General features: G+C 34.5%; 1 protein-coding gene and 1 long non-coding RNA gene across 2 annotated transcripts; one reads left to right on the top strand and one right to left on the bottom strand.

Annotated features, from left to right (window-relative positions):
* Positions 1-11,606: 11,606 nt before the first annotated feature.
* On the bottom strand, positions 11,607-12,223 carry LOC148844203 (uncharacterized). Its single transcript, XR_016103114.1, has 2 exons — positions 12,060-12,223; positions 11,607-11,922 (listed from the first exon to the last, which is right to left on the bottom strand). It is a non-coding gene; the product is annotated as an uncharacterized LOC148844203 (long non-coding RNA).
* A 6,028-nt stretch (positions 12,224-18,251) lies between these two features.
* On the top strand, positions 18,252-23,381 carry LOC148844202 (sodium transporter HKT1-like). The gene is made up of 3 exons (XM_088956984.1): positions 18,252-19,487; positions 22,736-22,966; positions 23,074-23,381. Exons 1-3 carry the CDS (start codon positions 18,283-18,285, stop codon positions 23,270-23,272), a joined length of 1,635 nt encoding a protein of 544 aa, XP_088813110.1. The 5' UTR covers positions 18,252-18,282; the 3' UTR covers positions 23,273-23,381.
* Positions 23,382-24,002: the final 621 nt, after the last annotated feature.

Raw genomic sequence — 24,002 nt, 5'->3', positions numbered from 1 at the left:
TAACAAACCATAATTTTCTATGCCAAATCTACCCCCGTTTTTATTTGTTATTCCAACATGCAAATGAGCGTTTCTCTTGGCTCTGTGCACGAAAGGGACCGGATCTGGTAGGCACAACATAAGTAAGCATGTTATGAGCACTTGATAAGTATTTTGACAACTGTCAAAAGTGGATTTTAAACTTTTTCAAGGGTGGAATGAGCGTATTTCAAATGTCAAAAATTTTTTCATAACATATATTTTTCAATCTTTCATTTCCCTTCACAGTTTTTTAAATCCAACATTACCTCCCGCATATGGCAAAGAAATCCGTTGCAAGTATAAGTCTTATGTTTTTTCTATCATTTTATTCACAACAAGAAACCAACATCGACAGCAAGAACCTAACCAGGTTTGTACACCATTCAAGGAACACAAGTTTATTATTTTGTTTCCTCTCTATTGAACCAATCGAAAAGATTGCATTGTTATCCAATCCCACCTCATTAATCATTCTCTTTGGATTGGTAAAATCTAAATTTTTTTTCTACTCAAAACTAGCATACATGGTGCCTATTCTTGTCTCCTCCTCGTCTGTGAAATTTTTAATCCACTTTTACTACTATAAGATCTCTAACCCAACTCAGTTTCCATAATCCCCCTCCCCAACTGTGATTTTGTTCCTAATAATCTTCCTTGTCAAATATCTTTGCATGATGACCAGTAAATCAACTATCACATTGGGCTAACCATTTTTTTGATATTTTTCTCACAACAAATCCTTATGAACAACTCTTAAATTATACAATTAATGTATTTCTATTCCAATAATATCACGAATTTAATGGATATTTTGTTTTTTTTTTTCTCCTTTCTATCAAATAATCCATCTATAATGATCTATCTTATCATAATTTTACTAGAAAAACTCGGCTCTAAGTTATGATATTTAATGTTGCTCCACATTTGACTTGACTTTGACATGATGGCTTTTGTCATTTTCAAAGAACAAATTCGATCACAATTGTGTATTGAATTAAATAAAGCAAAAATTTGATTATAGTTGTCCAATTAAAGCCAACATGTTTTTCTTTGTTGTTAATTTTAAATAGAGCAAGTAATAAAGAAAAATATTCAAGCTACCAACTGAAGGAACACTAGAAAAGAGTAGTTCGAGTTGGAACCAAGGGTTGACTATTGAGTTGGTAGCAACACATCATGTTTCAAAGGGGATGAGCTTTCTCCTAAATCATAATTCTAGTTAGAGAATGGGACCTATGCTTTGATGTTTGATATGTTCAAACCTCAAGGCCTCTTGGCATATACATACAGTTGGGTCTAGAGTTTGCGGCATTGTGGGCGCTTAGAGTGAACGTGGTTGCTTGAGCGGTATACATGGGAGTGCTGGTGAATTTGTAATGTTGAGGTAAAGGTGTATATATAATTGGTCACTTAATCTCCTCAATAGCCATTAGCATCAATCTGTATCAAGGTTCAAAGTATCATTTTGGGACCTCTTAGATATGCCCCTACAGTGGGTGTATCGGGGTCTGACCGGTTCAGGGGGTGGACGAGCTCTAAATTGGCTCCCCTGAATCGATTTTGAAAAAAAAAAAAAGATATCAATATGCCCGATACGCCCCTGTTGGTGTATCGGGCATATCGATATTTTGAACCTTGATCTGAATATCATGAGCATCAGAAGCTAGAGGAAAAAGAAATCACATCCCCTACAAGCTATCGTCCACACTGTTAATGATCCAAAGACCATTCCTCTTGTTTCCAGGAAGGAAAAAGAAGACAGAGGGTGGGGTGGCACCCAGATAGGGGGCGAAAACATTTTAGAAGGGCCAAACTAGGGGTGACAATTCATGTCCTTGTGTCGCGTTGAGGTAAGGGTATTTGGATATATGGATCGACATGAACACAACACCTATTTATAATAATGCATAACATGATACATATCGTGTAACTCATTTATTTAAACAAGCCATTTTTAAACAATACAAGAAGACAACACGGTTTTGATAACCCATAAACCCTAAACCCTACAAACAATGCGTAACATAATACAAATCATGTAACTCGTTTATTTAAACAATACAAGACAACACGGTTTTGATAACCCATTTAATTTTACACTAAATGGCATATATAACATGAAATGCCATGAAATCAACATGATTAACTTATTTACATTAAAATATAAATAGATTTCAATGGTAAAATAAATATTCTATTTTAATGTCTCAATCCAATGGTCTATAAAGGCTTTGATGGGGATATATTTTATTATATATAATATAAATGCGTATATCATACAATGACCAAGTAAAAAATTGTTCTATTCGTAAGCTTACCAAATAAACAAATAAAACACAAGAAAAAAGCCTTGTAATCCACAAGAAAAAGCTTACCAAGTAAAAAATTGAGAAATTTTGACTTTGGTAGTATTGGCCGATATATATGATTTTGTTTTTAAAATAGAAACTACTTTTTTTTAGTTTAAAATAGATAAAAACCTAAAACGGAAATAACCTTTTCTTGACCATTCTTATGATGAATATCAAAACTTTGGGGTTTTAAGAAATTTTTATTAACCAATCAACTGGTATCAAAGAAGTTTTAGGTCTGTAGTTTCTTGCATACCAAAATGCTATTTAACACTTCTCCTTACCAAATCACCAAGTTTGCTTATTCCATTTAGAGCGTTTATACATGGTCTTTCTTCTGAACCATCGTTTCTTCATGAGCCTATTGTACTTGATTCTCCTTTGAATTAATGGATACTCTTTTTCTTGAAAAAAGGTGGCATTTATGAAAATTAAACAGGGTTTTTGAGTGGCCAAAGCTCCTTCAAAGTTATATCTTTCCACTACTATAGATCTGTCCTAAAATTTTGATAGTCAACAATGATTTCTCACAAATAATAGCCTTTGTTATTTTATGAGTTCTAGAAAGATTCAGAATTAAATTCCTTTAGAAATAAATTTACTGATAAAAATGTAATTACCGTTTAAATTATCATCCACAATAGAATATGAGATTTTTTTTTTCTAAAATTTAACGCCATTTTAGTGAATTATTATGAGTCTCCAATACAGGGCTGATGGTAAAGTACACCTATGACTGGTACTCTTCTAACACTATTGCTCTTATCGTTGAAAACAACTCATGTAAGTGAATCAATTACAACAACACTCTACCACTCCATTGAATTGCCATTCATGGTTCAACCTATGGTTTTAAAAAGTGACCTGAAAACGGAACCATTTTGGTCATTGGTTTCTGGGTCAATGGTTCGAATGAATGGCCGATTCTAACAATAAAAACTAAAAAAATTAAAAATAAAAAATGGCCAAAACCGTTGATGGGTGGATGAGTCGACAGTTCGACTGTCTGAGTCAATGAATTGTTGACCGATTTAACGATTTTTGGCCAAAAACCATGTTTGAGATAGAACGAAACTAGTTGCTTGGACGATTTTTAGGCCGAACAATCTGACCGTCCAAATCAACAGTGGTTCAGAAACCATGGTTCAACCCACTAATTACAAATGTTAAGAGATTCATTTGAATGGTCATTGCATTGTTAGGTTGAAAAGTAGCTCTTACATCACTATTTGTCAAGTGTTTGAAAGATTTTCCTATTTTTTACCCTTTACCATTAATTATTGAAATCTCATTTTGTCATATCATTGTTGTTCTCCATTGATTAGGGATGAAGGTTTCTTTGGGTTGAAGGGAATGTAAGAGAGAGCTAACGGTTAGTCAACAACTTAGTTTTATTTTTAAAAAATAAAATAAATAAATCAAAAGCACTCTTCTGTTGGTTTTTACTTTTCATTGGAGAGCCATCCGGTTAAAGTTTGACCTTGTGTAACTTGTATTATTTCAATCAATAGGGATGATAACTTAAAAAGTGGTATAATTTCCTTGAAAAATAAATTCTGTAAATGTTATAATTAATTGAATTCTACATTATTGGCCTTCTATTCCAAGTGTGAATATCTTTAAGGCCTGTTTGATTTTCGAGAATAGGGGTTTGAAATTGGAATTGGAATATCTGATTAGATGAAATTAAAATCCTATTCTCATTCATGATGGGATGGCATTCTCCATTTAAAAGAATATTCATTCCCTCTCCCTCCCTCCAGAATGAAATCCCATTTCCACTGATATCGGTTCCCATTCAGATTCTTGTTTGAACCAAACAATGGGAATGAGACTAGACCATTCCATTTTTTATTCCATCCCAACTTTGAATCAAATGAACCCTTAGGTACAGTCAATTTCTATCAAAAAAAATTCCAGAAATTTTAATAGTAGATTGATACTTTTTATAATAGTATAAATATAAATATATATATATATATATATATTGACTTTTGATTAAAATTATTGTGTATTCATAAGGATATGCATTCGTACTGATTCCACAAACCTTGATGTTGCCACATATTGTCCTTTGGTGTACTGATGAGGCTTCTAGTGCCACCAAAGGTGGAGTGAACCTCATAATTTTAATTCTAAATCTGAATGATTGAATAGACACGGCTACTACGCGCAAGGTTAGTCAACTCAACAATAATGTAAGTTAATGCAAATTTGTGGAATCCACTATATATATACTATATTCTTTAAAGATAGCCATGAGCCATGTCTCTCATGCTTCATCAATCGTCAATCGCCATGTACTATATTGTTTTTCTTAATGACAAAACAATAATTTATTGTTACAATTGTTATAATATACATACATACATATAATAATAATAATAATATTTTATAAATAATTTTTTATTTTTATAAAATATTTTTCTTAAATTGAGCTTGAGCCCAACCGAATTTGAACTAAAGCTCGAGCCTCATACTGTTTTAGCAAATTGAGCTTGAATAGCTAAGTATTCAATTTGGCTCTAGATTTTTCATTTTCTTTTTTATATTTGTTGCAGTCAATTCATAGAATCTTGAATGAAAAATTTAGTAATCTTATTTTCACCATCAACCCCATTAGCGGATTACGAAGCATTGTAGTAAAATCGGGCTGGGGGTGTTTGTCGCAAAACAAAGTTTGAGGGGGCAAGTATTACTGCCTCCTAAGTATTAAGTGGCTATCTGAATTTATCCTAAAATCTATAATTAACGAAGACTGTTTCATTTTATCAAGAGGCAACCTCAACCTCTACCATCTTTAATGGAGGAACTTGATAGCAACTACATTTTAGAATTCATTCTCAGCACATTCTATCACAACATCATAGAATGAAAGAAAGAAATGAAGAAAATTCTATGATTCTTTCCGATAACCACTTATTCTTGATTGTGGAATCAAAATGTTTGTAAACATTCTATCACCACATCGTGGTATCTCTTTCTTTTATTATTTAATCCTTAACTTAATTATGAGTAGCTAGCTAATTAAATGGAGTGCATGGTTACTTATTTTCTTTTATTAAAAAGGACTCAACTTGTTAATAAAAATAATCATATAGAAAGGGTAAATTATAAAGATCCCCCTTACTATATGGGTCAGTGACAATTACCACTTTAATTTGAACTTTCATTTGTAACAAAGACCTCCTAACTTCCACTTTGCAACAACTACCTCCTCCATTAGAGTTTCAGCATTTGACTTTGAAAAAGATTCTCATTCAGCTGTTTAATTCCTTCAATATATATTAAGATGAAATAGTAGAGATTTCTTTTTAGTAGATATAAATTTAAGATTTCGTTTAGTTTTTTCTTGGTTTATTAATGGAATGGGTATTTTTTTTATATATATTTTAACATGAGAGAGACATTCATGTCCGTGAATTAAAACAAAAATTTAAAGAAATTACTTGCTTTAATATGTTAATGAAATGATTATTGTTATTTTAGCTGGTTTCGTTTATAAAACATGAAAGTGTTTTTGGGTCAAACTTGGGTGTCATAAAAAAAGGGGAAGGAAAGAAAAGATAGGAAAAGTTTAGATAAATATTTTGGTAATTTAACACATTCCATCATTTGACTTAATAATGGATATGGAGGGTCTTTGTATGAAAATATGGTTTTCAAAACCAGATCAGACTTTATGGTTGGACCAGAAAAACCAGAAACCAGTTCCCTAAAATCAGATTTTCTCCAAAAACCATTGATTTTGGACAGTAAACCGTTGACCTGGGCAATTAACCCTTTGAATGGTTTTGACCATTTTTTATTTTTTTATGTTATTTTTCATTCGATTCAACCCAAGAACCGAGCCCAAGATCGATTTGTTCTCTGGGTCGATTTTAAAAACCTTGTATGAAAGTTGCGTAAGATGGAGAAAATAAAAGTTGTAAAATATATAATTTTTGTTTAAGAAAATGAAAGCAACTTTTGACATTTCCCCATCAAATTAGACAATGTTTTTGAACTGAATAATGTTCGTTGTTTAGACAACTACTCAAGCTTAAAGTTCAAATTCTCAGTTTGGACGAAACCCATATCATAAACGAGTTCAAAGCAATTACTTAATTATCATGGCATTATGTTTTTATGCGACCGGCAAGTTGATCCTAAGTACACGTTCATCTAAAATTTGGCACCAATAATTCATCTTCTTTATGTCTTTTCAGCGCAACAACCCACTTCGCTCCAACCAGATCTAACGTCAAGTTGGCCATACGGAGAAGCATAGTACAAATTGGACTGTAGGACTCACATATGGGCACCGAGACACACACAGTTACAATTAAATCCAAAACCAAAATTCCTCTTCGTCAATCATAATTTCCATCTTTTAAGCTCTGTTTGTTTGCGCTACAATTTTATTTTGTATTGAAATAATTTTACCAATGCATGCAAATAAGGAGTCCAAATTGGCTCTGACCATTCTTGAAAGGGGTGATGGTCTTCATGTTTGTTTTTTGGGTTTTCTACCACATTTAGCAGCACCTTATTTTAATTTACTATCTCTATTGCCTTTATACAAAGCAATAAGTACTCAACCACATCCATTTTTGTGGAATCAAACAGACCCCAAGTAATATTGGTTTCATTGACAACAACCTTTGTATGTAGATAAATGATATATTTTGATAGAGTCTGAATCTGCGCCTTCAGATCATTCCTCACAACAAGTCTCAGTCATACATGGGAGATATTTTCCTACTTGTGTTTTTTAATTAAGAGGAGATGTTTCCAATACATAGTGAATGTGTTGAGATGAGATCCACTCCTCATCCTCACATAGCAATCTCACAGCTTATTGTAGCTGTACATTGAGAGCATCTTTTGAATTTGAATTCATCATTTATAGCACCATTCACGATGAGATATGGCTATGAGATCGATGTGAGGCATGCTGTGAGGTGCGCCATTACGAGGAACAAAATGGACCGAAAACAGGAATTTTTTATTTTTTTATTTTTTTTGTTGTTTGTTAGGACAGGATCCAATTATTTGCTATTGACTATTACCTATTGGATACCCGATCCACTGACATTCACTTAAGGGGACAGCCCATCTTCTAATCTTTGGCCTGCGCATAAAGTCAGAAACAAAAGGAACTCACCGCGGCTTGAATATGGTGAATTTGTACACTGTATATATTTGTATTTGTATCCTTCCCAAACGGAACATTAGCCACAAATTAAATAAATTTCTCATTTGTGATTTAAAATAAAGAGAAATCCCGTTTGTTTATTGGTGCCTTAGCCTCCTTTGTTTGAAGTGGCCAAGTGGGGTCGGGGCCAAATATATTTGAAAATGGAGTTTGGATTTCTACTCACAAAATTGGTCCTAACACCCACCTTACAGCCCTTGCACCAGCACATCAGGAAGACCTATGTTCTTGTATGTTTTTATTCATACAGGCATGTTCCCAATGCGCGGCCACAAAGGCTGCGAGGTGGGCGTGAGGACCAATTTTGTGAGGTCTTAAAACTGACCTAGATTCTGTATTTATTGATAGAGCTGTTGGATTGTTCAGAGTGATTCAACTCCTAACCAAAGGAAACAGAGAAAACCAGTAGTCCTGACCCAAATCATACACTATCTTGAGACTTTAAGGCTATATTTGGTTTAAAGGAAAAGATAGGAAAAAGAAAGGGAAAGACAAAGAAATCAATACAATGATTGTTTTGCGGGGTTGGGGTTACTTTTTACACACGCACGCCGAACCGAACCGGCCACGGATGTGTATATGTGTATGTACGCGCAATGCACTAAATTGGTTTTGCTATTGGTTTAATTATTTGACTTTAATTTTCAAATTTAACTTTAAACGTTTTCTTCTTTTTCTTTGAAAAGATTCAAGTTTCTTTCCATTTTGTGTCTCTTCAAACAGGTGCACTATTCCGAAGAGACACCTCTATGTCTATTTAGGTTTGAGAACACTTATAAAAGAAGTGTTAGTCAATCCAGTTTTCACACTAACATTTTCGATATTCTTCTTCTTTGTCTTTTCTACCAATTTAAACACCAATTCTCTGTAGTTCGCAAAGGTATGGTAAGAGAGTGTATGCTTAGAACTATTTTATCTTGGCGACCGATTTACGTTCACCCGTCTGCACTATAGGGGTAAATGCAATTTTAAAATGAGTGACCAAGTAACACGACTCAACCTTCCTCTCTTTCACAATTCTACAATACCACATTCCTACAAATTCTCAATTACCGATAAATTCCATTTATCTTCTTTATTATTTTTCAACACAATGTCATATCCATTGTTAATTTATGAGCGCTTAAATAATTTTTGGGTACTTCTACTCAAATCCTTTTAAGTCTGCCCTGAGCTCTTCTAGTCCCTTTCATATATTAAGCTATATTACGGATAAAATAAATAAAATCCATAATATATAAAATGTTGAAGGTATCTTTGTCTTGTAATAAGACAAACACAAATGATTTATAGTCTGAACTTTATTGAGGATATTTGCATGCTAATATGGTGGTTATAATCGACTCTCTTATTTTTCACTGCATCATTTAATATTTGATCATGAAAAGAAAAAAAAAAAATGCATAGAAATGATTTAATCACCAACAACAATAATACAAACGGCGCCTCCCTCAAAGCCTAATTGTATTAAAAAAAGAAGAAGTGGACTTTAAATGAATAATTATTGTATATTGTATTCTTTTAATATATTTACTAGCGGAGGGGCCCCTGCATTGCGGGGGCTTGGAGAAATGAAATTATTGTATATAAAAAAAAAGAAGTTGAGAAATTTTTTTAGTGAAAGTATCTTAGAAAAAAAGTTATTTAAAATAAATTAAAATTTATATCCAATTTATTTTGCTAACACTGATTCCCTGAATGCATCTCTACTTAAATTGATCCAGCAGCATATGCAGCATGCAACAAAGGGAAACACCAAACTTCAACTTTCCATTGCTCTATCATTTTTTTGGTTAAAGTTCTAATTTCAAATGAAGGGACCTTCTTTTGGAACTGGGATAATACAAAGGTGATAAGCATTGGTGAAAATGAAGCACCATTAGTTAAAAAACAAGAACAACTACAACGATCAATAGCACAACCGAGTAGATCAATGCCTGGAACCATGTCAGAATTAGATTAAAAGGCCAAGGTGATTAAAAGACAGCCCCAATATCCAGGGTATCTAAATACTTCACATTTTCGGTGAAGGGATCCACATTTTTATATTATTATTTATATTTTTTAATGAGATTAACTTATATGAAATTGGTAAAAACTAATTTTGAAACAAATAATTCTTACAATTTCAATAGTTTCTAATAATTCACCCAAAACTAAAATTAATTTACTATTAGTTATTACAAATAATATAATGATAATTGTTGTTGTAAATTTTACAGAATTTTGAAAATTTTAAAATAATTTGTGAATAACAAAATTACTATAATACTGGAATTTCCAAAATTATCATATTACAAAAGCAACAAAAAGATATTTTAAAAGTTACTCTTATTATTTTTTATCATTGCAATAAATTAGTGATAAGTGCGGTAAATTGAAATAAATATCACAAATTTTTGTTAATTTAATAATTTTCACAAATAATAGTTACGGATAATTCACAACATAAAATTATATATGATTATGGATAAATTCCTTAGAGACAAAGGGCTTTTAAATAACCAGAACGAAAGCAGAATATATGCAATATGGATTAAATAATAAAGGAGTAGGAATTAGGGTAAACTTAATTGGAGACTAAGAGATATCTCTTCTGATCAGCGAAACTAAGAAATATCTTTTGCCTTGGTGGTGGTTCCTCATCAGTGAAAATGCATCGGCCAAAATAAGCCATGTTTCATTCATCCAATCTTAAAAGATGTGTCTAGTTTGTTAAAATTAAATAAATAAGCTTACTACATTAATCCTGATGCTAGATAGCACTTATATAGAATGTAGTGAATTGTATAATCAACCAAAAAATACAAATAAAAATGAAAGCAAAATAGCGCCCTAATATAGACACCTCGGATAACCAGTAATGACAATCAAGGTGGAAAATGAAGAATAAAAGCATCCCTAGGACTGTTGATAAGAGAGACAAATTCCTTTATCTTGGAATTTGTAGGAAGATGTTTAAATGTAAATGCTAGTCCAAACCATTGTCATCATGAAATAGGAAGCCAAAAATTACAGCATCCTTATGCTAGGTGAACTAAAATATGCATGGGAAATAGGAGTTCAAACTGTAGTTGCAAAAATGGCGTGAGTTGATGTTATTGTCCCATCTGTTTGTGTTCATCCTGAATTTCTTGCAGATAATGGATGTCCAAAGGTTTGATTGCTCTTGGCACATAGATATCCATCCAATCATAATAAGATCTCTTTTTCTCCTCCATCCCATAAAAAAATTCCGGTAAAGTTGTTCAATATGGTCCCTCAACTTATTAGGATTTTGGAACACTAAAAGATAATGAATCAGGAGATTTGCCCAAGCATAAGTCTTCCTCATTTAGTGTTTAGAGATGTACTTCCTCTTCCACATTGCTAACCATTTCTGACATTTTCCAATTACTTGATATCAATAAGGAAAAAATTGTGGGTTTTGCACCCAAGGTCCCAAAAATCTAATTGGATATTTCTCCACCCTACACCCTAAGTTGTTTTTTTTTTTTGAAAAATTCTTTGCCCAAATCTTGTATTCGCAACTACAGTTTCTACTACTTTTTCAAGAAACCATGAATATAAAAAGTCACACTTTCCCCATTTTTCTTTTCTTTCCATAACTTCAGAAAGGATGAAATAATCAATAGTAATAGCTTTTTTTTTTTATAAGTATCAATTGTAATAACTAATAACCCCTCTAGAACTACAATTGTCTTATGATGTATCTTCTTTTTTTATATGGATGTACTGGTTAGGTGAAATCTCTTCATCGTTGGACTATAATTATTTATTTTTTATTTTCAAGTATTTTCGTGAAATTCTAAAATTTAATGCCCAAACCAGTGATTCAAATCTAGTGGAAGTAGGAAGGTTGGCGGCATGGAAAACTTATATTTCTAAATAATGTGTAGAACTTTCCTAAGGCCATGAATACCCATGATAGGTTTGGTCCGTTCTTGAGATTACTATCTTTGAATGTTAGCAACTAACATCTCATAACTACAGAGAATAAATAATATGTGCCCTTCCAGTATTAAGAACCAAAGTAGTTGAAAGTCCCAAAAATTTTTGTGGAGCCAATGTATTAATCTCTGCTGGGTGAAATTAATGGATTCCCTAAACAGATCTACAGTTTTCCTAAGAACTTCAATATAACATATCTTGCACATCCATAAACAAACAAACAATTTTTACAAAAAAATTGTATACAAATAACAAGTGTTCTCAGGAACCAAACACTGGAATTAAAATGATGCCGACATGAAACGAAGTACAATGATGTCTCACCGTATTCTTCTAATTGTCATGATCTGCCTCATCTACAGGTCCTTGTATTCTGCAACTCCCTTTCAAGACTGGTGTAATCTAAAAAAAAGGTTAAATTCACCATTAATTATCCTCTCCTATTCTGTGACCATAACAACTTCAAGACAACTAAATACCAATGATAAAATACAATTACTAAATCACCAAAAGGAGACCATGTCTCTGAACATAAATACCATGAATCCATGGCGAAAGAGAAGACGAGAGAAAGAGACAAGAGAGAAAGAAATGCTAGAGGAGAAACAGAAAGAAGAGAGAGTGAGAGAAAGAGAGGCAGGTAGCGGGAAGACAGAGAGTGAGGAGAAACGCCACATGGACACGTGCCTTGTCACTCGGACACGTAACTTTCATGCAAAGAGATGCTCTATATACTCTGTTTGCATGAAACACCAAAGGGACACGCTCGGTCTTGCTCCATTTTACATGTAACTTTCACTCGCACACATATCGTATTGTGCAAAAAGACTTCATTTTACACATATAAAACAAAATTGGCTGATTAAACACAAAACACCAAAATAGTACATATAAAATAACACATGGCGAGAGGGGAAAACATCCCAATCGTATTAATATCTATATCTATCTATATATATATATAAATAAGATACTAATTAATTAATTACAATGATGTAAATGACCCAATCAGTGACCTAAGAAAAGTGGATATTTATGTAGATTTTCATTTCATGTTGCAGTGAAGTTGGCCTCGTCTGAGTATCCATTTGATGCGTGCCTCCCTGGAATACCATTAATTTCTATTTTCTACAATACATGAATCATAGCATCAGGATTCACCAATGAATTGGTCCCATGTACCTAAGTGTTGATGCACAAAAGATAAGCAAAGCTGGATCGATTAGTTTTAATTCCCACATGCTACTAAAGTGATAGCACTGAATTCAATAATTGCGATACAATCAAGTTCTTAATTTAGACATTCTGGTCCTCACTATACGTGAGATATTTGGTGGTTCAAGAGGCACTATATAGCCCTTCTGGCAAATGAATCTTGATGAACCACAGTCGAGGGTTTGATTGGGCCAAATAGCACATTTCCTCTCTCTATCGTCAATAGATCAAAATTGAATCTAAGCAATTGTGATTGAGATTGATTCAATCCATTTGCAACCTTATTTCTGGAGCTGCAAGTATAAGAGTGCAACTTAGGTGGGTTATGATTGGGAATTTGACAAAATTTGAATGAGTTCGACTGTAAAATATTAATTCAGTTCAACCCGAGTTGCACTCTTATACAAGATGGATTTCCCAATATGAAGATTTCCAACTGCATCTAACTTGGGTTAGGATTGGGCCCATTGAAATTTAACAAATTTTCAATCCAACCCAACCCAAGTTGCGCCCCTATCTATGCACAGGGCCCATCGTGCTTTCTGTATTGTTCACTAGAATTTGTAAATTTAAAATGCAAATTATTGTTGTAAGGTGGACGAGGATAAAAGGAAAAAGGAAGCATTTATAAGCGCCTAAGGCTCCATTTGGAAGGAGTACAAATACAAATATGTAGAGCCCAAAACCTTATATATTTATATGCATTTGTATTGTACATATTTGTATTTATATTCTTTCCAAATTGAGCATAAGGGATAAGGATATTTGGGAGTGCAAATACAAATATGTTCAGTGCAAATACAAATGGAGCTTAACTTAATTCCAACTTCTAGAAAGGGACATATCATATGGGAAGCAGCAGGGACTAAAAATGCATGACAAAACTAAAATAAATAAATAAAATCATGAACTGCTCAATGTTTCAAGCACTAGACAGGTATTATCTTTGTTAATGGATTGTGATGAGGGCGGATTTGGCCCTCCAATGATAATGTGACACATGGCACCTCGGAACAGCTAGGTGACACCCGAAACCACTTTGGCAACAATTTGCCTTAGCCAAGTTGATGGTGTCCCACCTAGCGGCCTGGCCCAGGTGCGAGTTGGCTACCTAGAACAGGCATGACCTGGCAGCCTAGCACAGGCACCAACCTGGCGGCCTGGCCCTGGCACGAGCTGGTAGCCTAGCATAGGCACGACCTGGCGGCCTGGCACAGGCACCGGACTTGGCAGCCTGGTACATGTGCGACCTGGCGACTTGGCGACTTGCAAGACATGCTCGTCGACAAATTCGGCATGCATATCCAAACACTCCCATGATCCTTGGAAGTTGGCCCACGTGTCGAACGATCTAGAGGGTGGTCAACGTGCATGGCGGTTACCTCCAGGAATCTTGAACCACTTAGACGACCTCGCAGATATCTCAGATATGGTGTGTGAAGCCCACGTCTAACAATGCTTATATAAAGGCACCAACCCCAGAAGCGAGAAAGCAAGCAAGTAAGAAAATTCTAACTCTCATACTTTATGATTTTTATCTCGCAGTCTACTATGAGAGTACTGACTTAAGCATCGGAGCGACTTCGCCGAATTAGCCACCCCGGGTCCTTTGACATTTGGTTCCTTGCAAGTCTCTAAAGAGCAACGAAGCTCATCAATCCAGCTCGCCAACTGGGCAGCTCGACACCTAGGTAGCTCGGCACCTCACAGGCAGCCCTGCACATGGTCAGCCCGATGCTTCACAGGCAGCTCACTACTTGGTCAGCCCAACACCTTACAAGCAGGTTGGCACCTCACAGGAAGCTTAGCACCTCACAGGAAGCCCGACACCTAGGCAGCTCCACTTCGGCCTCTGAATCATCGGCCACTTGGAAGCAGATCAAATGACGAGGTATTTAGCCAAAAGATTGATACATGACCAAAAATTGATTCATCAGATTGCATTTCCATTAATGCTCATTGTTCATTGATTTATACAGTTCAACTAGAGGGGCTTATATACTATTTAATGGGCTTTGTCAAATAAGACTAAAGTGAATAAGTTTACAAGACTCATAGTTTTTTTTTTTCAAGTTTCTGTGATGAAAATAGTTATGCCTTTAAATTTTGTAAATTGATAATGTAGTTTTAAATATTAAATATTACAGCTACATTGTATAATTGCTCTTCCTTTGGAGTTTGGCCATTCAGCATTAGATAATTGTTACAAAGAAGCTGAGTCATGTCCCATTTGAACTTTGGAAGAATAATTTGCAAAATGATCTGGATGACAGCTTGAAGAGGCATCTGTTCAACATTCTTGGTTCTCTCAATCTATAGTTAGTAATCATTTACATTTGGTATTACTTAGTGTGGAAACCTTTATGCAAAGAAATGCTAAAGGTTAGGACCTTATTCCATCTATCCTTCCCAATCTCCCTGATAAGTTTTTTGAAGGTGAAACTTCATATTTCATTCAACCATGAAACTTGTATAAATGCAAAGCAATGATCACAGTAACTACTAAGATAGCACAAAAATATTTTGCAAAAATAGAAAAGTAGTAACAGAACCAAGCAAGAATACAACTCTATTAGCAAGAACAAAATATTCACAGTGGATAAAGGAGAAAATGAAGCAACTTCTGCAACAGACAAATGGTGAGGCAGAATCACTAATAGAAAAGATAAATGAGCGCATCTCCAACCATTGAAAGAGAGGTATAAATACAAGCATGATTCACCATAATTTTAATCATCCGTAACCATAACTGTCAGAAATTTATCTGCTAAATTAGAATAATTTTGTCTTAAATAAATTGATCATTTATATCCATAAATCTTGAAGGGGAAATTTTATCCAATAGTATTTTGATAACTTCCCCATGTGAAAAAGTTTCCTATCGACTTGGAAAAGGTATCGAGAAACGAAAGGAGCCTTAGGCTATGTTTGGTTTGAAAGAAAATGTAGGGAAAGGAAGGAAAAGGTAAAGAAACCTTTACAAACCTTGTATAGGTTTTCCTATCTTTCCCTTCCTTTCCCTACCTTTTCCTTCAAACCAAACATAACCTTAGAGAAACCTCTTCAACCATCCAATTATTAATGCAATGAGATTAAATGGTTAGAATCTCAAGTAGTGGAACCTTTATTGATTTGCTGATGCCTTGAAGGGATGCTTTAATTTGAATATTATGGATTCCAACTACTCTCCTACATGTTTTCAGAATATTTTGATATACAATATATACTTCCTTTGGGAATATCAATCAGCAACAATTCAATCTTAAAGAGAATCCCAATAAAGAGAATAAATTAAGAAAAAATAATAATTAAAAAGATAATTAAAAATTTTACTTGTTTCCTTTTTTCCTTTTATACCTTTTTTATTAGCACAAATGAAAACCCATTTTTCTACTTTCACAATAGGGATGGATGAGAAAACCTTACGAGGACAGCAAAAATTACGTTTAGTGCAAAGGCTAAATTACCAAAAATTCTTTCGAGGGTCAAATTGTTTTGTTTGGGTTCAAAAATAAACCCAAGATGAGTCTCTAGACAAATTTGAACCCAAATACCTTTCGAATATGATCCGAATGATCTTTTCTAAATCAATTTAACATTAATGGACCGTTCAGAGATATAGAAGGTTGTATATTGAAATTCTCTAGTGTAAGGATTAATTAGGAAGATTCTATCTTATGCCAATTGTCATGTTTTAATTTAAGGGTGTATTGCATTAGATAATTTACATATGCATGGCTGTGTTTGGTTTGAAGGAAAAAGGTAAGGACAGAGAAACCTGTTCATGGTTTTATAGGTTTTCCTATCTTTTTCCCTTCTTTCCTTCCAAACCAAACACTGCCATAGTTCACTAATCTCTTGTTGAACCCATCTTTTGAGGTTGATTAGATTCATTGAATTTGATTAGAGGCTTTCTAAAAAAAATACATAATTAATGTCAAAATTTTAACAAACAAGATTAATTAAAATTTATTTTATGATTCTTTTATTCTTCGTATTTATTCTAGATTAATTTCTTTATATATATATATATATATATATATATATATATATATATATATATATATATATATATATATAGGTACCTTAACAACAGGCTCAATTATTTGGCTCAAGCTGTTTGACAATATTTAAAATTGTTAAAAATCCAAACTCAATAACAATACTGGCCCACCTTTGCGTGGGACCCACATTGAAATAATTTGTGGGACCTTTTGTGTAGGACCCACATTGAAATAATTGATGATTAGCCGTTTAACATCTTCTTTGGCCACACTAAGCATGGCCAATTAATACTTCCTAAATCCTAGCTAGTTCCTTCTCATAAAGAATTATAGAGGTGTGCTATGCATCAACAGAGTACTAACTACCAACTTGAATGATTCCGGTTGGACTAATCAACCGCCGGGAATCCTGGTAAGTCTCACATGATCCATAATTTGCCAGGGGGATTACCCTGGAATCCTGAAGCTTCATGAACTAAAATACATGAAAAGGAAAGGAAAAGGCTACTGGGCCGGATTCGGGTTTTACAACTTGGAATCCGATTATTAGTCTGGTTGTTGAGAAAGACACCGATTCACAGAGAAAGGGGGAAGAGGATTGATCAATCAAAGGCTACTCAAAGTTGGTGATTTCGTACTTCAATCAGAAGATGAAAACCTTCTAAAAAAATGAGGAACATTATTGAAAGCTGCTTGAGGATGAAAAAATACTTGGGGGGGGGGGGGAGGGGGAAGAGGATTAGTGTGGATCAGGCCGTCAGTGATGATTACTGCCCGAACATCAGTTAAATTACACACTTGTAGATTAATCATCTCTATTTCTTAAAAGTTGAAATGTAAATTGACCTTATTTAGCTTTATTTAAAATACTTTTTTTTCAATTTTTTGTATTTAGAAATAGATTGGACTGAACAGATCTTCTTTAAGAATTAAGATGCTCGGTCTTAAAATTAATCGACTGGTCAAAATTATCATTAATTTTATTTTCATTATTTTTTTATATTAATAACTTTTATAACCTACAACATTTATATACGCAATTGTTTTTAATGTAAAATAGCATTACAACATAATTTGAAAACATTTATCTTTTTATTTTTATATTTTATAATTATGTGAATTTGTCTTATATTGCCAGTCCTAAGCCCATACAAAGGAGGAGGGTGCATCAGGATAGAAGCTGACACAAGCTGAACTTATGGTGAAAACTTATTATTATTATTATTATTATTATTATTATTATTATTATTATTATTATTATTATTATTATTATTATTATTATTATTATGAGTTTGATTGAAAAAGGTGTGGCCGAAATTTTGTTCAATAAAATGTTAAAGTTCCCAAAGAAAATGTAATTGGTTGATCATGACCGATGGATGAAAAGCAAGGGAATTGCCCATGTGATGCCTTGTGTCACTCAATAATTTGCATACAGCTTCCAATGTTTGAAGTAACAAGACGTAAGAGAATTTCTATAAATACCCGACACACATTATTTAAATTGTCTCAGAAACGTTATCTTGCTTCCATTGAAACCAAAATGAAGAGCTTCTCTTCTTTCAAGAAGAAACTAAACCAAATTTGCAGCTGTTCATATATCAAGATAGCTTGTTTTAGCAGATCAATTTGGGGTTTATTGGTCCGCTGGTTTCGCTTCATTCTGTTTCGCGTAAACCCATTTTTTGTTCTTGTCTTTTATTTCGTCTCTGTTTCCTTCGTTGGCTTCTTAATTCTGAAGCTTCTGAATCCAAAACCCAGTTCATTTACGCCCAATGACTTGGATATGTTCTTCACTTCCGTGTCGGCGACGACGATTTCGAGCATGTCGACCGTCGAAATGGAAGTCTTCTCCAATACCCAGCTGGTGGTCTTAACCATTTTGATGTTTGTAGGAGGGGAGGTCTTTGCTTCAATGCTTGGGCTCCATTTTGCCACTTTCAAGATGAAGAAGAATGCGGCAATGATCGATAACAGAGTCGATTCTTTGAGTAGTAATGAGTCTGCTGATCTGAGCCCCACGAATCCCGTCGATCAAATCGAGTTGGGGTTGGTCCAGACGAGGAAACCAAGCAAAGCTGACCTGGTGTATGAAGTGGAGTCTCTGTTCAGTGAGAATCTGAGATATACTTCAACAAGGTGTTTGATTTCTGTCATTCAGTGTTATCTTTTAGTGGTTCATGTAGCTGGATCTGCATTGGTTGCAGTATATGTAAGCCTTGTCTCAAGTGCAAGAGATGTACTCAAGAACAAAGGACTTCAATTTGTTACATTCTGTGTCTTCACAACTGTCTCCACCTTTGCCAACTGCGGTTTCATCCCCACAAACGAGAACATGTTGATCTTCAGGAAGAATTCTGGACTCTTGCTACTTCTCATCCCTCAGGCCCTTCTGGGGAATGCATTGTTCCCTTCTTGCTTGAGATTTCTGATATGGGTGTTAGGGAGGATTAGTAAGAGGGATGAATTCAATTACATGTTGAAGAATTCAGAAGAGATGAAATACTTTCACTTACTCCCTAGTCTGCACGCTCGTTGTCTGGTTGTCACTGTTTTCTGGTTTTTACTGCTACAATTTGTAGTTTTCTCTTCTATGGAATGGAACTCAGAAAGCTTGGATGGGTTGAATCCTTTCAAGAAAGTGGTGGCTTCCCTGTTTCAGGCGGTGAATTCCAGGCACACCGGTGAATCCATTGTCGATCTCTCCTCCATCTCGCCGGCCGTCTTGGTCCTTTTCGTCGTAATGATGTTAGTCCTCTCTCTCTCTCTCTGGCACACCCACACCTGCACACAGACCTATACAGATTCTATCCTCGGGTGGTTATCTATCAATTTTAATTTTCTTTGTAGCTGAGATGGCAAAATTTTATGCAGGGTTTTGTAAATTTTAGACCCTACTCTCCTCCCTAAACCTCCCAACCCGTATCGACCCCATAACCCGTAGCTGGTTATTTTGATTACGACATAAAAAATACATAAAATATTAATATACTTCACATAAAATTTAAAATATTATTAAATTGAACATTTAATATATACAATTTATATGCTTTTAAATAATATTTGGATCAAAGAGAGTTGGATTTAGCCTAATACCGTATTCCCATACAGGTTCTAAAATTCTAAAACCCGACCTTTTAAGTAAAACAACCCACCCAACCGAATAAGGACAGATACCCACTAAATAGGGTAGAAATTGTCATCACTCATAGAAAAGATGAATTTAAGGAGGATTTTCCTCATTCAACAAGAGACCATCCCTCCCAGTTTTTTTTTTTCATCCAGATCAGTCCAGGTCCAGACCATAGACTGCAATCTGGGACATACTAAGTGTCTAAATATGGTATTTCCTTACATTAACAGTAGACAGTGTTTATTAGCTGTATACCACATATTTATAGCGATACAGTTGAAATTAGAACACAACATCAATAGTTCTGGGCCTATGGGCCCCTAATAATCGAACCCCAATCTTGCATTAGTGGAGCCAAAATTATTCAAGTACTAGCCCTACAAGATCACAATAATATTCTCAAGTCTCAACAACCTCTTTAACTGCACAATCTCGTGCTTCCGTGTGCAAGGATGAAAATCCACTAGATTTTGGTTAAGGGTTCGTTTGGTAGGCTTGAGATGAAAATTTAACCAAATTGGTTTAAATGCTTTGAAGCATTATGGATAAGCTATTCGAATAGGATGAAGGGACAGTCCTCCCGGATTTTGATCATAGTTTATAAACTGTTCATGTTGGTCCCTCCTTAGAAAGCCAGGAGTTGATGCAATTCAGTATCATCAGACGAGCACTAAGATAGCAAGTATGTTCGTTTTTTAGGGTAATTCATTAAAACACTCCCTATAATTTCATGGATTCAGTAAAACATACTCTACAGTTTGCATTTTACTAAAACACCTTTTATAGTTTGTAATTGATTTACTTATTTGACCTTAATATTCATTCGAAAAAAATTTAATCAAAAGAAATAATATAAATGAAAATACCGTTTTAACCCCTAACAAGACACATGCAACCACTCTATTGGGTTCTATTTGATCAATTTTATTTTCTGCACGAAGAAGTGTTATGGGTACTCTTGAAGTAAACAATCATGAGCCCATGCCCTAAACTTTTTCCACTTAGTTTGGGTGATAATGTTACTATTCTCAAATGGCAAAACAAAATACTTCTTAGTTAAACGCCGAATAAGTAAATAGGCTGCAAACTATAGAGGATGTTTTAATAAAATGAAATCAATAGACTAGGTTTAAGCAAATCTATGAAACTGTAGAGGATGTTCTACTAAAATGAAAACTATGAGGGAGGTTTAAGTGAAGATGTAAAATTATAGGGAGTGTTCTAGAAAATGACCTTTTTTTGTTATTATAACAAAAAAAATGCTTATTTAATTAGCAGAACATTGACATTGATGGCTATTTTCTCCAAGCAAACAAACTTATTAGGATGGGCAACCCACAAAATAAAAAACGAGCGGCCTGGGCCCCTCAAACAACCAAGCGCACACAATGACACAAAGGATTGGAATTTGGAAACAACAACCAGAGTTCTCCATGGCTATCAACCACAAAAGCTCACCCGTGGCCCAAACACCGAAACACCAACCACGGACAAACAAACGAGACCGATCGGCCCATCAAGTCCTCAGATTCCTACTTCAAATCTCCTTTGCTCAGAGTTCTCCTTGTAAAAGGGTCTTCAAATCTTTTATTTTCTCACCAGGCCCTATCGCTTCTGGGCTGTTACCTTCTGAGCCCAAACCATCGCAAGCCTCCAGCCTAGTTTTTGTGGGAACCAGATGCAAAATTAGGAGTCAAAGATCTCATTCATCAGTAGTTTTAATTAATTTAATTAATTCTACTTTGTTTTTCTTTCTTATAATAATACCATCTCTTACAGAAAATGATAAATGGTCAATTCCTGATGAAAACAAAATAGTTGAAATACTGGTCCATGATTGCCAAGCTGAAAGCAACAGTTAATTCCACAAAGGGACAGAAAATTAGACTACAAGTAATAACGTGTCCAAATCAGTTTAAGTTGGGAACTTGTTGGATGAAAACTCCCAGTTTTGCCATGTGGCAACCGCGTCCATAGAATAAGAGAAAATCTAGATGAGCTATGTCTTCATTCTTATAGTCTACATCACAAGAAGTCCACAGTTTTGAGGTTTTTTTTTTTTTTCTTTTCTTTTCTTTTTTTTTTTATTGTAATATGCTCCAAAGAGCAAGTTTATTTAGGTTGTTTGGCCAAGTGGCAAGGGGTTTTAATTAAGCAGAAATTAATCCCATATGAAAGATTCTATTAAATCACCCAACTAGTTCGCCCATTCCATAAGAATAAAAGCATGTAAGGTGTTATGTATGTATGGGTGGCATTGATTATTTATTATATATTTTACTGCTTTTAAATCTAAAAGATTAAAAAAATAGAAATAAGATATCTGACCATCACCGATGATTGAGGAGCTAATCAAGGTTCAGTATGATGGATTTGTATAAATTTGTACTGGAACACAAATTGTTCCTCTTGGTCCCCCTAAGGCTGCGTTTGGAAATGATGCAAATGGAGTGTATATCACAGTTCAGGATAAATTTACACTTTGGTTCACTTTTGTCTGTATTTGGCAACATTACATTTATTGGAATTAGTGTTTGTATTCAAATAGGCTTTTGATAAAAAAAAACATATGCTTTATTGGAATTAGTGTTTACATCCATTATAGCTAAAAGTCTGTCTCGTAAGAAGGTAAATTTGTCAATGCAAAATTAACCCAACTTTGCAATTTATATGGACTGTTTTACACTCTACATATTTGCATTCACATCTATTGGGTCCTTTTCAAACGCAGCCCAATGCACTTTTGCTAGTTGACAAAGCAAAATATTTACATTGAGAATGTAGTTTATGCTTGAGATTAATTAGTTTTCCCTTTCATACTGGAATACTATGATTTGTGACCCTTGATCAACTTGTTCTGCAGGTATCTTCCTCCTTATACTTCATTTCTTCCAATCAAAGATGATCAACAGTCTTCGAGAAGCTGTAAGAAGAGGAAAGTTAGATGGGGGAGGATTAATGTGGAGAATCTAATATTCTCACAACTCTCCTACCTGGCCATATCTATCATCCTAATTTGTTTCACAGAGAGGAAAAGAATTGAGGAGGATCCCCTCAACTTTTCAGTGTTTAACATTGTAATAGAAGTTATCAGGTTTGCCCCTAAATCCTTCTCTACTAACATCGTTCCAATTGTCATGTTCATACAATATTGTTCTCCAGTTTGGGGCTCTAACTTTGGTGAGTGCAAATGGCTTGCAGTGCGTATGGAAATGTGGGGTTTACAACAGGTTACAGTTGCAAACGGCAGCTGAAGCCTGACAGCCTCTGCAAGGATTCATGGTATGGATTTGTGGGGAGATGGAGCAACAAGGGGAAGGTTATCCTTATTCTGGTCATGTTTTTTGGAAGACTTAAGAAGCTAAACATGGAAGGAGGTAGAGCTTGGAAGCTCCTGTAACAGAAACTAACAGTATTTTGTGAATGTCCAAGCACAAGCTGGGACCTTTTTTTTTCACAAGTTGGGAATTATTAGTAATGTAATACAATGTAAAAGAGGTTGCTTATAATCGCCCATTCAAATTTTGACAAAAGTATAGCCCGAGCCCACCCAACGGCATTGTTTTGAAAACCGATCCAACTAGAAGGCATGATAATTATGCCCGTAAACGGAGTGAATTTGAATCGATTTAGTTGATATCCGATTAAAGAATAACTTATTCAAATTCGATCCATTCAAAAATATAAATTGAATATCAAATATATGAATTGATTCAAATTTCACTATTCTATAAATATTGTAAATTCTGAAAAAAACCCTTATGAGCACAAAAGAAACAACCTCAAAAGACCAAAAAGAAAACAAAAAAACATCTAAAAATCTAAAAAATAAAAAATAACAGAGAAAGCAAGAGATGAAAGACCTTGCAGCTTGGATGGTTACAACGGGTAGAAGCTAAGACTTGAATGACAGAAGTTGGAACGCCACAAAACCCATTTGTCTTCGACAGAACCTGGTGCTATCTCCTGGTCTTGTTTGCCAGCCCCAATGGGCCACACCTGAGACTTCTCAAATTAAGGCTTTTAAAACTAGATTGGACAACGGACTGGTTAAGGGTCCGGTTTCCAGATCGAATGGTCTGATCGTTTGAATCAAATGGATAGTTTGTTCTGACAAAAAAATTAAAAAA

This window comes from Nelumbo lutea, chromosome 8, assembly GCF_056320005.1.
Source record: "Nelumbo lutea isolate HS-2025 chromosome 8, American lotus-T2T, whole genome shotgun sequence".
NCBI classification, from domain to species: Eukaryota; Viridiplantae; Streptophyta; class Magnoliopsida; order Proteales; family Nelumbonaceae; genus Nelumbo; species Nelumbo lutea.
Note: the sequence above shows the minus strand (reverse complement) of the source record. Positions and strands in the feature narration are given on the sequence as shown.

Bases quoted from the DNA above. Each gene is read 5' to 3' on its own strand.
- LOC148844202 (XM_088956984.1), top strand. From the start codon at position 18,283: ATGAAGAGCTTCTCTTCTTTCAAGAAGAAACTAAACCAAATTTGCAGC. The intron at 19,488-22,735 runs GTTAGTCCTCTC...CTTGTTCTGCAG, and splicing joins GTCCTTTTCGTCGTAATGAT to GTATCTTCCTCCTTATACTT. The intron at 22,967-23,073 runs GTTTGCCCCTAA...AATGGCTTGCAG, and splicing joins ATTGTAATAGAAGTTATCAG to TGCGTATGGAAATGTGGGGT.